Raw genomic sequence first — 14538 nt, 5'->3', positions numbered from 1 at the left:
CAATTCAATGTTTTCCTTACGCTTGTACACTCTTAATGCATGAAACTGGCCAAAAGAGACACTTGAGTTGATTTCTCAGAGTACAAGTTGTCAAACGGCACCAAAAATACTGCCGAGTGTGAGACGAGCTTTGAAATTAGGAAACAAAACCAAACGTAATGTTATTTCATCAAATTACTTATTTTCAGGATGTAGTAGCCAAGTGTGCTTAAGGAGGGTATGCTCAAATGAAAGGGAATATGTAAGGATACAGATTAAACACTAACTAATGGTGTGTGTGTAAAAAACCATGTGAGGTCCGCTCAGTTACACAACAAAACAAAACCTCTTTATTCATCAGATTACTACACATGGTGCGTTCAGGGGATCATGTTCTCCTGGCTTTGCGGGGACGGCAGCCATTGTGCGGCACGGGGGTCTCATCTGTGATCGAGACCACCTGCAGACCCCCCATGGTGAGGCCCTGGATGGCAGACTGCACAACAGAGACATACATTAGTTTATCAAGAAGCTAAGGGAACCGATCAATATGTCTGTGGCTCCTCACTTTCAAAACAATAGAGTTAAATAATAATAACATTTACAATCTGTAAGGCATTTCAGGGGCTTCTTTCTTACAACATAAACACTGACATGTTTTACTTTCTGGACTTACCCATCGTCCTGGTCCGATACCTTTGACAACGACACGGACAAACGTCACGCCCTTCTCTGAGGCTTTCTGAGAGGAAGAGGAGGAGGAACAGGAGATTATGTTCTAATCTTCCTCCACTAGAAAAGATGTAATCGCCATCTTCATCTTTTATAACATAGTATTTATGTTAGTATGAGCTTTGGATTTTTTCATGACATGACATAGTGTTAACTTTTATTTGATCAAAACAACATAATCAAATGAAAGTTCTGCTTGGACCTGAGGGAGCCTAGCAGAACCTCTGCAGTGTAATGCGGTGAGTTTAATATTGATTGGTTGGTGTGTGTGTGTGTGTGTGTGTGTGTGTGTGTGTGTGTGTGTGTGTGTGTGTGTGTGTGTGTGTGTGTGTGTGTGTGTGTGTGTGTGTGTGTGTGTGTGTGTGTGTGTGTGTGTGCAGACGTACGGTAGCAGCAGAGATTCCCGTGGTCTGAGCAGCGACCGGCGTGGACTTCTTGATGTTCTTAAAGCCTTCGGTGCCGCAGGACGTCCGGACCAGAGACTGACCCCCGCTCTCCGTCAGCTGGATGTGTGTGCTGGGACAAACACACGAGTCACACACTGTTTACCTCCTCACCAGTTACATACCCCCAAAACGGACTGCATCAAATCAAAGCTTATATCTGCAATGCCTTCTGGGTAATCAAACATCCTGTCATGTTCACAGCTACAGTTGGGATACCTTTGTTAGCATGTGCACTCTGATATTGGAAGAGGACATTCTGGATTTTCCCAACACGGGTATATCTGTGACCTAAGATTTCCATCGTCATAACTACACTGTAGCTATGTTCGTATGACTAAATAAAACCTTGATTTATATTTCAATGTTAACAAGTTTTCTTAAAATAGTTTTCTTATATTAGTTTTTTCTTTTCTTTCCTTACGATGTATCGTCTTTGACTGTGTTTATGTATGCACCAAATACACCAAGGCACATTCTTTGTATGTGTATACCTACTTGGCATAAACCTGATTCTGACTCTGCACACGTAACAGCTGATGTGTTGCATGGCTGAACACAATGAGGGCTAACCTGATAACTTAAATAAATAAAAAATGATGTCAAAACGATCTGAATCCCTGTTTTATGGTCTTCTCCACTCACTTGTTGTACGTCGCTTTTACGTGAACGATGGGTAACTCTTCGAACTTCTTGCCCCCCCATCTCAGGGACGAGTCATAGCCCGGCATCGGGGGGAAGATGCTGGAAGATTCAAAGTAGGGTTAATATCGCTGTTACATTATTAAAAATGTATACATTGTTTTTGTTATTTGGGAACACACCAGAGATACTGCAGATTCCTGGTGTAATAGTAGACGGACATGCACATGTATGTAAAAGTAGGGTTAATATCACTGTTACATTTGTATCAATCAAGCGTATATAAAAGTAGATACCAAGACAATTGGTTGACTATTTATGGCTCCAATTTCCTCAAACAATGCAGATTTAACAACACAAGTTATTTGGGAAAGCACTAGAGATACTGCTGGTGTATTTTCTGACCTGAAGTCTTTGGAGGAGGTTTCCCCGGCCTCTGTGCTGGAAGCTGCCTCCTGAAGTCTGACGGCACTGGAACAAACGGTCCGCTGCAAGGCAGTGCCTCCACATCTATAGAAACACAATATTTAGATAATTATTATAGAGCAGTGTGGCTGGTCATCTGGACAATACGTACAATTGGGGGAACAAACTACAGGTGAATGGGATGTGAAACACATTTAAACCAACAGGTATCCCAATTAAAATGTGTTTAATTGATTACTGAAATGGATTTTTTTTTTGTGTATTACAAGTTTACTTATGTTGTTTGGTTGTATAAACAAAAAGGTAATATCTTATTAAATATGTGCTGATTTACAAAGATGTCAAGACAGATATCTGAACATTGGATAAAGCCAGGTTCAAATGCTTATTTCATTTTATCGACAAATTAGAGTCCAAGGTTTTTAAAGAGGCGGTTTAGAAATATCTCTCTGTATCTCTTTATACTGAAAAAATAATGTCAAAAGCTATTTAAAACAAATAATAAAATAGGGATATTCATCAAGCTCTGACGTAGACACTACAGGGGACAACAATTTAAACAACATATCTACAACAAAAACGTATATATATGAATATTTCACCATGAAAATGTACCAGTTGATTATTGTGATTAAGAAAATCATTGTTTATTTTTTATTAAATGTTATGTTTACGCAAATGAGGCATTACTAATGCTACATTTGGTGAATTTAAGAAAACTAGAGACTCAAAAAGACACATTTGGTCAAATAAACCCCTTAATGTGTATTTCCGTCCACTAATCTGGAATGAAACGTGTTAAGGAATCAAAAAAAAGCCACAAATCTAAGAATAACAAATATAACATGTAGCTTCATAACACTCAGCATGCAGCAGGCTCTATCTGAGCTAACGTTAGCCACTAGCTACTATATACTTACAGCGAGCTTCCACTTGCATTTACGGAGGCAGCAAGCTGTCGGCATACGGTACTCACAGAACTAACTAATATACAGTTTAATTTATACATGTTTGCGACAAGTTAGCTGCAAGACAAGTAGCTACTTTACACACAACAAATGTGACATTGAAGGTACTGTACATCCAGACCAGACCAGTAAGATTTTTATTTTCTGAGGGGTGACAAGATCATGATACAGTTTATTTACTATGAAATAACGGTTTTCACGTCAAAAAATGATTTAAAACTTTACATTAAATATTTAAAAAATGTTTTAATAGGTAGTAAAGTACTAATAATTACATCTTTAGTTTTAAAAGAGGTATAGTAATATCATCCTCCCCTATTTTTATCTTAATAGACCGTTCCGATCCCTGAACAGGATTGTGGGTAGAAGTAGAACCATGCTAGCTTCAAGTACTTGGTAAAACATCGTAAATATGAACTTCATGGTTGCTCATCATGGTGAACACTCGCTTAAGGCGCCAAAAATAGATATAAATAAGGTTATATTTGAGATAAATTAAGAAAAAACTTGAAATCAGGAACAGATGTTAATATTTCTATCTAGATTTTTTTTCAAACCAAGAAAATACCGTGATTAAAAATCCCTCGGCAAATCTTTTTGACAGCGCCAGGATCTTTTGCACATACAGTGAACATAGCAAAACAAGATGGCAGCGCCCTGCAGAAGGATGGCAGGTCGGTCTCTCCTACAGTTTCTGTCTTCTTTCAGCCGGACATCGGTCAGTAACTCGGGGTTCCGTCAGTTCTCTGTGTGTCGGGGGTCCAGGCAGGCTCAACATGTGGAGGAAATAGCTTCTTCTCCGTGGACTCTGATGGCGGCCGTGTGTCTGCAGAGACTTCCGGTCATCTCTGCGGAGACCAACCCGATAGAGCAGCAGTTCAGAGAGATGATGATCCAGGTGAGGCTTTTATAATATAATCAAGTGTTAAATCAGACTTTAGTTCCACCTGGAGTAGATGCACACTACCCTGCAGTATATAAAGTCATTCAAACTAGCTGCACCTTTACCAGCTTTGAGAACACTTTAATGATCAATCATTATAAAACATATCATATATATTATTCTGAAATGTACCAATCTGCACAATGACTGCTTTTACTGTGGCTACTTTAACTAGATTTTGATGATAATACTTTTCTACTTTTACTTGAGGAACATTTTGAACGCAGGACTTTTACTGTAACAGAGTATTCCTACACTCTGGTACTTCTACTTTTACTTAAGTACAAGATCTGAGTACTTCTACTTTTACACAAGTACAAGACCTGAGTACTTCTACTTTTACTCAAAAACAAGATCCGAGTACTTCTACTTTTACTGAAGTACAAGATCTGAGTACTTCTACTTTTACTCAAGTACAAGATCTGAGTACTTCTACTTTTACTCAAAAACAAGATCCGAGTACTTCTACTTTTACTGAAGTACAAGACCTGAGTACTTCTACTTTTACTCAAGTACAAGATCTGAGTACTTCTCCCACCTCTGTAAAGAAAACCACCATTTGTTTTGTATCATACTTCAATATGACACTTTTTTCAACCTTGTATTGCATACTATACCAAAATATGTTTATGACATACTTATAATACACTTTTAATGAATTTGTTTTAATGATTTTTTAATGGGATACAATTCTACAATTTTCTTACGGTATCATATCCACAATTTTTTTAAGGCATACTATACTGGGACATTTACATAACAAACATTGTACAGATGATGAGCAGGTGTGTCTGTATTCTGCATTAAAGATGTTGACCATCTAAATACCTGTCGGCACGTTTCCAGATATAGTATTTTATTTTAGTATTTGATAGACCATGACAGAGTAGGTGGAGGTCAGAGAGTCTCCTGGAGGTTGAGATGTCCTCTTTATCTGCAGATGGAGCTGGAGAAGAGCATGCTGTCGGACCACGAGCTGCGGCTGCTGAACGACGCGGAGAGGATTAGGAGGATGCAGGCGGGCGAGTACGACTCTGACGAAGAGGATGACCGGAGGGACCAGGAGATCGTGTTGGCCCAGGACCTGGAGGACTCCTGGGAGCAGAAACTCAAGGGCTTCCAGCCGGCGGCCAGGGTCTCCGGTCAGTACGGGGGGGGGGGGCTCAGAGTCACATGACTTAATGGGTTTAGCCTGGATGAACTCCAAAAAGACTTAATCCAATCCAACTTTATTGATACAGCACATTTAAAACAACAGAGTTGACCAAAGTGCTGTACATCAATACATCAAAGCAGCATAAATACATTTAGACAAAACTGATGGGATAAGAATAAACTAATGTAAAAGCACGAGACAATAATAACCAATAAAAGCATACTTTAGCCACAGACTGAATCTTTTTTTTTTTTAATGTTCATCACTCGTGACTAGTATTGCAAAGGGGCGGAAAGTTTCCGGTAAATTTCCGGAAAGTTTCCAAGGGAAGTTAAGCTGGGGAACTTTGGAAATATTCGATGCAAAATTAAACAAATGACATTTCAACAGATTTTTTAAAATTTTAAAATTATTTAATTGAACAATTACTTGTTTAATTGAAGAACGAAAACAGGAATATTGAGTTAAATGTTACCCATCCCCCCCAACCTCACTCACCCTTCTCCCTCCAAAAAGTCCCATTTAAATATGCAAATCTTCCTTCAAGCGATCCTCTGCATTTTTTACCCTTTCAGTCAACGGGCTCTTCCTGGGCCTCATCAACATCACACTCTTCCTCTTCCTCTTCAGTGTCACTGTCCAGCCTTGTTGAGGATGGCTCTGTGTCCGGCTCAGAGAGCCTTAGGTTTGCCCGAATGCCAACCAGTCGTTCCACTCTCACATTTGTGAGCCTGTTGCGAACCTTTGTGTGGTCTCAATAGCCATGCAGTGAGCAGTGTGCTATGGCATGGATACTCAAATGTACTTGAATGGCATCTGTTTGTTTTAGTCAAGATTATGCTAAAATATACTTTCCCCAACTATATTGAAGTTCCCTTTGAAGAGCCAACCTTCAATTTAGAAAATTCCCAGTTTATTCCCATAAATTCCCGTGGAAAGTTTCCATCTTTGAAAATGTTGCAACCCTACTCGTGACTTCACCTCGACTTGATAAAGTGATGAATAAATGAAACCTTTATTTCTCCTAGGGGTAAGGAGCAGTTGTAGAAAATCAAACTAGATATGTAGAAAAATGAAATATCACTATTTTGATAAAGAACCCGCCTAATACTCTATCGATATGGACATTTGGACAATATTGTTAAGTTGACTATTGATGCTTTCACCAGAGATTTATACAATGATATATTTGATCATTCAGATCAGAAATGTGTTTCCTTGTTTCTTGTCTTAATATTTTGCCTTGTTTGAAGTTGCAAATGGAGCGTATCGTAGCGTAGCGTATCGTATCGTATCGACTGATTGGGTAAAGGTCATGAACACAACCTCTAACCCAGTCGTCTGTGTTTCCTCAGACTCAGAGGGAGACCCCAGCTCTGTGCAGCGCCGCCTCTCCGACTCTCTGCTGCTGCTGGTGGAGCGGCCGGTGGGGAGGGAGAAGCTGTGGATGCTGCCTCAGACTGAGTGGCAGCGAGGAGAGACTCTGAGGGAGACGGCCGAGAGAGCACTCGGCTCACTGCCAGGTAACACACAGGGGTTTCAGGGTTCATGCAGTTGGTTCATGCAGTCATTCAAAACCTGGAAAAGTCAAGGAAATTCCAAATGCAAATTCCAGGCCCTGGAAAAGTTATGGAAAACAATGTTTTTCCAAAAGTTTTGGAAAAGTCATGGAAATTTAACTAAATCTGCATCAAATATAATTTATATTTTATCTAATCGCCGAAAATAGTAACTATAGTTACTATAATGATAATAAATACTGTATCGTATAGTAATGAAATTTAAAATGGCATTTCCCTGTTGCAGTGTTTCCCAGGTGAGAGATGGTTACAATCACGCCCTCTAGTCTACAGTGGCTTTAGCCTGTAGGAGCTCGTAAGCCTACTATTTGATTTAGTCCTCTGTTTTTAAAGTGTTTAAATTCCTATTAAGTATTTTTAAATCTGTGTTCAAGGGCTTTACATTTTGTTAAAGGTCTCATGTCATGCTTTTCTGGTTATTACCCGTCCCCTTGTGTGTTATGAAGGTTTCTCTGCATGTGAACGGTCTGCAGAGTCACAAACCCTCAAAGTACACCCTGTAGAGAGTAAAACTCTAACACAGAGAAGACCTGTCTATGCTGCCCCAGAACGCCTCGTTGGACATTTCTCTTTTTCCATTGTTTGCTTCTTGGGTATAGTGACGCAACGTAACGTCCGCGGAGCCGTTACGTTGCCTCAGCCTGGGCACACACACAAACTCCCAGCCAGGCTGTGGGTGTGTGTGTGTGTGTGTGTTTCGGGCTGGGTGTCGCTGTCTCGCAGACGGCCACTGGGCTCACAGGGAGGGGGGGGGGGGGGGCAGGAGCTCCAACAAGGCGTTTAGGAAAGAGAGTGAATACACATACTATACAGAGATGCTGTATGAGAAACCAATGTGAGTTTGGAACATTGAACAATGTAAATCTATTCTAGTAGACCTCAACAATGTATTTATGATCAGTAGAGATGGCCATGACATGGGACCATTAAATCATGGGGCATCTGCCAGGTGACAGGAACCAGACATTTTACTCAATATGTTTAAAATGAAGTTGCTGAGATTCAGTCCACTGTTTTTAAACCTTTTCCAAATGAGTGTGTTTAGTATTTTAAAATCTGTGTTCAAGGGCTTTACATTCCGTTAACTCACGGGGCTCTGCATCTCCACTAAAACCACCTTTCTTTAAGTTATTTTAAAGGAATAGGTCAACCTTAAAATGTCCACTTAAATATCTATTACTCACCCTGTTAACTTACATTGTTAGAATCATTAGTTGTACTGAATGTGTCTTTGGTTAACTAAGAATCAAACATGTTCTGCAAATGAAGTGCTAATTATGTGTTCCCTTAAACCAATGAATAATAATGATCTTATAGTGGGTCAAAATAACAGTTTTGGCGTTAGTCATGCAGCACGCTTCCCACTGAGTCAGTTAAGTAACATATACATTAACTCCTGATACTGAGGCGCTTTAAATGAAAAGCCTCTACATGTAATCGCCAAGAGGACTAGACCATGAGCATTGATGCTGAACGGTTTATTTCAACGCTCAACAGCTTAAAAAGCTTGATTTCCTGTGTACAAAAGTATAAAACCTGATTAAAAGAACCTGTCTTTACAGCTAATATTTAATATTTCCATGTGAGGGACATTTCCTCTGTGTGTTTCCAGGTCTAAGTGGATGTGACCGTGTGTAATCTGAGTAATCAGCGGCGAAACGCAGCGTGTGTAAACCATGTTGGTGGAGTTCTCAGCACGTTTGATCCTCTCGTTGTGGATGATTTGTACTGCGAGTATCACACTGCTATTTCAGAGAAGAGCCCATCAAACTTTAATGATCCCGGGGATAAGAACTGGGTCATTACAGCGCCGGAGATTAGGGAGGAGACGCAGAAATAATGCAGCAAATGGAGCGTGCTCACAATAATAATAAAAGCTAGAATAGCGAATATTTATGATATGGATCTTACCTTATATCCTGCTGAGGAAATGGCTCTGAGGTTAATAGAAATACATTTTACCCAATTTCCACACTCGCTCGTCAATATCCTGTTTCTGCTGTTTTCTATTTAAAGGGTTTTAAATACTAAGGCTTTAGTGTAAATGCATGTTTGTGTAGTAGTGGGAGTTGTGTGAGAGGTTTTTAATGGATGTATGTGCAGAGGTGCAAAGTAAAGAGTATGAGAAAGGAAAAAAAATTCACTTGATGGTAATAATTAAAGGTAAACTGACTGTTCCTTGTTCACAATGCTTCAAAGAATACTGTATTTTTACCCCAAATTAAATACAATTCATATTGCACTTTAAATCAAAGTTAAAGAGTCCTCTCCTGCTGATGTTCAGGTGTATATCAGTATGTAGTGTCTCTACTTTAAAGAGTCCTCTTCTGCTGATGTTCAGGTGTATATCAGTATGTAGTGTCTCTACTTTAAAGAGTCCTCTTCTGCTGATGTTCAGGTGTATATCAGTATGTAGTGTCTCTACTTTAAAGAGTCCTCTCCTGCTGATGTTCAGGTGTATATCAGTATGTAGTGTCTCTACTTTAAAGAGTCCTCTTCTGCTGATGTTCAGGTGTATATCAGTATGTAGTGTCTCTACTTTAAAGAGTTCTCTCTTGCTGATGTTCAGGTGTATATCAGTATGTAGTGTCTCTACTTTAAAGAGTCCTCTCCTGCTGATGTTCAGGTGTATATCAGTATGTAGTTTCTCTACTTTAAAGAGTCCTCTCCTGCTGACGTTCAGGTGTATATCAGTATGTAGTGTCTCTACTTTAAAGAGTCCTCTCCTGCTGATGTTCAGGTGTATATCAGTATGTAGTGTCTCTACTTTAAAGAGTCCTCTCCTGCTGATGTTCAGGTGTCTATCAGTATGTAGTGTCTCTACTTTAAAGAGTCCTCTCCTGCTAATGTTCAGGTGTATATCAGTATGTAGTGTCTCTACTTTAAAGAGTCCTCTCCTGCTGATGTTCAGGTGTATATCAGTATGTAGTGTCTCTACATGTCTCCATGCTTTAATGTTCAAAAAGTTCTTTATTGTTCTCAGACTGTCTGTGCTGCAGCACCTCTTTTCACCCTCTGTCTGAAACCAGAGTCCAGTCTGCTCTGATTGGTTAGCTGGCTGGCTCTGTTGTGATTGGTCAACCGCTTAGAGAGGTCCCGCCCATTAGCCTATCACGTACAATGTGTTGGAGCGCTAGCCAATAGGAGCGTGATATAAAAAAACTTGTATATCACGCGGCAGGAAAGGGAAACCCCAGGAAAGGGAAATAGGGCTTCTTTAAGACGTAATATCAAGTTCTCCTTTACCTTTAATTGAGTTTATTATAACGTGTTACCTTTCGGCTCACTGTTGCATATTACACTGTCCCCTAAGGAGAGTATTTCTGAGCGTTTTAAACGTTAATATCATACTCATCGGTCATGTTCGTTTAATTATGGGAAGCCAAAGTCCTGATCACAATTATTATTCCATTAACTGCAGCCCTGGTGGAAAATGAGTCTCTTGGAGCGCTGAGCGTGAGATTCAGATGGCAGCGTAATTGATTAAGACTTAATTTTGTGTCGTTGTGACAAAATTGAAAACACAGTATTAGGGAACTTAACTAAAATACAGCATGATGCTAACACAGCAGCAGCATGTGCAAAAATACACATGAATGAAATGAACAAACTGCCCTCAAACTAGAATGATTAAATCCATTGGTTCTTGTTTGACATGTGTATTATTGTGGAGTTGTTTTGCTTTTAGGTTTACTTATGCTAAAGAGTGTCTTTATCTCAATAAGCCTAAGGAAATACAAATAAAATGCTAATTAAAAAACGAATTGGAAAATAAATAATATAAATGACATCCAAGCAAATAGAATAGCAATAGTGTTAAAGTAATAATTAAATAGATACAATTTAAATATATGGAAACGTAAAGCAAAATAAAAACTAACAAATACAATACAATCAGTATACATTTAAAATAACATACAATTGAATAAAAATAGTATAAATTATGTATAAAATAAATAAATAAACACAAATGAAACCTTGGCACATCCGGCCCCCCCTTGTGTCTCCAGCTGATTGACCCCCCCCCCCCCCCCTTCTCTCCTCCTGCAGCAGCATCTGGTTTCAAGGCCACTTTCCTGGGGAACACCCCCTGTGGAGTCTACAAGTACAAACTGCCCCGAGCGGCTCGCACCGAGAGCTCTGTGGGGACCAAGGTGTTCTTCTTCAAAGCCGTGCTTTCTGACGCCGGAGCCCCTCCCGCCACAGAATCCCCAGAATCCTCTCTGTTGTGGGTGACGAAGAGCGAGCTGCAGCGCTACGTGAAGCCGGCGTACCTGATGAAGGTCGAGCGCTTCCTCCTCGGCTTCTGAACACAAAGAGGGATAATATTTATGAGCCCAGGAAGATATCTGTCGACTTCTGCCATCAAATGTCTTTCTATAGATGTGTTGTATTGTATAAATAAATCATTTTTTCCAAACAAACTGTGAACTTTAAGTTAGCTTCGCCTTATATGATCAGATAACAGAGGTTTAAAGTAACTAAGTACATGTACTTAAGTACCATTTTGAGATACTTTTACTTAAAGGTGGGGTAGGTAATTTTGGAGAAAGCAGCTCGAGTGCGCTAGAATTTGAAAATACACAGCCGGAAGAAATCTGCCACTTCCTCACAGAGCCCCTCCTCACAGAGCCCCTCCTCCAACACACACGAACGCGCACATGACCAATGAGGGCACGACATAAGTTTGTGCACAGATGGAAGGCTGACAGGCAGGTAGGCCATCCAGTTACTTTAGCCGGTCCGGCTCAGATGATTGGTTGTGCTTTTTACAGCGCTACGGCTTCAACAGATGAAATATTTTTATGGATTTTTTGTCAAAGCATTTCAGATATTCATTGCTATCGGGATGTTAAGAGCATTCCATGGAATATAACAAAAAGTGTATCTCGAGCCGGTTTCTCAAACGTACCTACCCCACCTTTAACCCGAGTATTTCCATGTTATGCTACTTCATACTTCTACTCCACTACAATTCAGAGTTAAATGTTGGACTTTTACTCCACTACATGTATTTCATTTTACTCAAGTACGAGATCTGAGTACTTTTACTTTTACTCAAGTACAACATCCGAGTACTTCTTCCACCTCCAAAATAATATCGTATCCTCTTATATTACCTCCTAAAGTTCGACTTATGAGTGAATCTGTGATGAAGGTCGAGCGCTTCAGAACAAAGAGGGATAATATTTATGAGACGCAGGAAGATATCCGTTGTCTCGTTACACAAAAAGTCATTCAGTGTTTTATTAAATAAACTATTTTTTCCAAACAAACTGTGTGGACTTTAAGTTAGCCTCGCCTTAAGAACAAATAATATATAGTTATCTTAAAATTCCTCCTCAACTTCGACTTATGAGTCAAGCATTCTTCGTAGGCCCTTAGAGGTTTTTCAAAATAGGCCCGAAGTTTTTATAATCTCCACAATGTTAGCAACGAATGAGCATTTTATTTCTGCTCTCTTCAATTTCGATAGTTTGGATTTGATTGCTTCTTTAGAATCTCGTCGTCTTTCAGTCCTTGGTTTGTGTTGAATTTCACTACATTTAATGTAAAATATACCAACATTTTAAAGGTCATTTTTAATATATTTTCCTGTACTTTTATGCAGATCGTTTGCAATTTACAAAACGTTAAAGGTTTTCTTAATGACTTGAATGTTGCTCTTAATATGTTCAATGCTGAAAAGCTTAAACCTGTATATATATATATATATATATATATATATATATATATATATATATATATATATATATATATATATATATATATATATATATATACAGTATATAGTAGTTGATATGTTGTATTTATTTGGTTTTAATAATCCAATTCTGAAAGGTAGCTAGGAAATAAAGCTGTAAAATTACAACGTATTTCTGCAAAATGTAATGAAGTAAAAGTATAAGTTTTGTTAGGTGGAAATACTCAGGTCAAGTACATCAACATACAACGTACTAACAGGTGAGCATTTAGCTGTGTTCATCAGCCAGAGGCACGGTGCATTTAAGGACATTTTCCAGGAAGAATGAACAACCTCCTGTAATGTGTTTTTGTTGTTTAGAAACTGCAGCATTTAATGAGAATGCTTGGAGTTAAAAGTGAAAGCCAAATGTTGATTCTGCAGTTTGGAGAGACTCTTAATCTGACCTGAGTGGGCGGCGCTTCACCTCCAGCACAAACACATTCACAAACTGATCATTTCTGATGGAAAACACATGAATAAAACATCTGACTTTATTTATCCGATGTTAAACTAATTCCACATCACCCATCACTGAGTGAAACTAGGAAATGCAGGTTTAAGGATGCAGGCATTAAAGAAACAAGGGAAGCTGAGGACTACTGCGTTGCATTCTGGGAAATATAGGCTCTGGTGTTTTTAGTTTTAAACGCAAAACATCTGAGCCTCTGCTTCTTAGTAATAAGCTGTAAAGTTGAGGCTTTAAATGTTGTTTACATCCACTTACTGCTAAATAATGAATGTATGCACTGGTGTAAGTATTCAGATGTTAATGTAATAAACTGCAAACTGCCATCTAACTACTCAATGGGTCAACTGGGAGCATTTACAGTTTAATATCTGTGTATATTGAACTCTCTTCAATTATTATTATTCATTATTGTGTCATTTTTTCCGTCTGTTTAAATTCTTTATTGTTCCTGAAAAGACAAATAATCTCAATGGGACTGTCATATTAGAAACACTTTTAAAATATATTAAAAAGCCTAAAAAAGGGATAACATTTTTTATTGAAAAAGGGATATTTATCTCAATCAGACTGACTTTAAAATATAAGTAAAGTAAAATAATGTTTACATACAAATTTAAGAATTAGAATATACATTTTGAAAGAAAAATAAAAAATTGGTAAAGAGATCCATTCCTCAATCAGACGGATATATACAATACAAAAATAATTCAAAAATACAAAGATTGAAAGTGAAATGAAATACAAATGTTTCTTAGACTGCCCAATAAAATACATTAAAAACATAAATAAAATAAAAATGTGTTAATGTAAAAAAAGAATAACATAAAAATATTGAAAAAAGAAAACTTCCTCCCAATCAGACAGCATTTAGAAAATTTTAAATAATATAACATAATTAAAAAAATATATACAAATAAAATAGATGATTGAAAAAGACTGCAATATAAAAAAATAAAATAACATAATAATCACAAATAAATATACTAAGATCTCTGCACCAGACCCTGTGCTGGGACAGTAGATGGCAGTGTTTGCACACCACACCGCTCTGTGTAAACCACTGTGCGACCTCAGAGACTGCAGAGCTCTGATCTACTCGCTTCCTCTTACTCACGCTGGAAATATCCATCATTGCAGGCAAATGTTCCTCTGGAAAAGCTCCGATTCTTCCTCCTAGGTGAGAGCATTGTGATGTTCCCGGTCTCTCTATTCCTGTCGGCTGGGAAGGGACTTATTAATGTTGGAGAGACTGGCACTACTTTTCTCCATCTTTAGTTTTCAGGGTTTGTTGAAAGCCTTTTGAGATCAGTGCAGCCTGCGGCCATTCTCTCACTGCTGGACTTTCCTTTCACACACAGGACAGCAGAGGTGGAAGAAGTACTCAGGACATACTTGAGTACTAGTAGAAGTACTCAGGACATACTTGAGTAAAAGTAGAAGTACTCAGATCTTCT

The 14538-nt window shown here is 38.6% G+C and overlaps 2 protein-coding genes across 2 annotated transcripts; one reads left to right on the top strand and one right to left on the bottom strand.

Annotated features, from left to right (window-relative positions):
- Positions 1–306: 306 nt before the first annotated feature.
- Positions 307–3326, bottom strand: mrps11 (mitochondrial ribosomal protein S11). Its single transcript, XM_079667314.1, has 6 exons — positions 3143–3326; positions 2202–2306; positions 1800–1898; positions 1098–1227; positions 656–721; positions 307–475 (listed from the first exon to the last, which is right to left on the bottom strand). Exons 1-6 carry the CDS (start codon positions 3229–3231, stop codon positions 368–370), a joined length of 597 nt encoding a protein of 198 aa, XP_079523440.1. The 5' UTR covers positions 3232–3326; the 3' UTR covers positions 307–367.
- A 477-nt stretch (positions 3327–3803) lies between these two features.
- On the top strand, positions 3804–11293 carry mrpl46 (mitochondrial ribosomal protein L46). Its single transcript, XM_079663589.1, has 4 exons — positions 3804–4088; positions 5074–5275; positions 6645–6812; positions 10920–11293. Exons 1-4 carry the CDS (start codon positions 3837–3839, stop codon positions 11177–11179), a joined length of 882 nt encoding a protein of 293 aa, XP_079519715.1. The 5' UTR covers positions 3804–3836; the 3' UTR covers positions 11180–11293.
- Positions 11294–14538: the final 3245 nt, after the last annotated feature.

Source organism: Notothenia rossii, assembly GCF_949606895.1.
Source record: "Notothenia rossii genome assembly, chromosome: 2".
NCBI lineage: Eukaryota > Metazoa > Chordata > Actinopteri > Perciformes > Nototheniidae > Notothenia > Notothenia rossii.
This window is presented reverse-complemented; position numbering and strand designations above follow the sequence as displayed.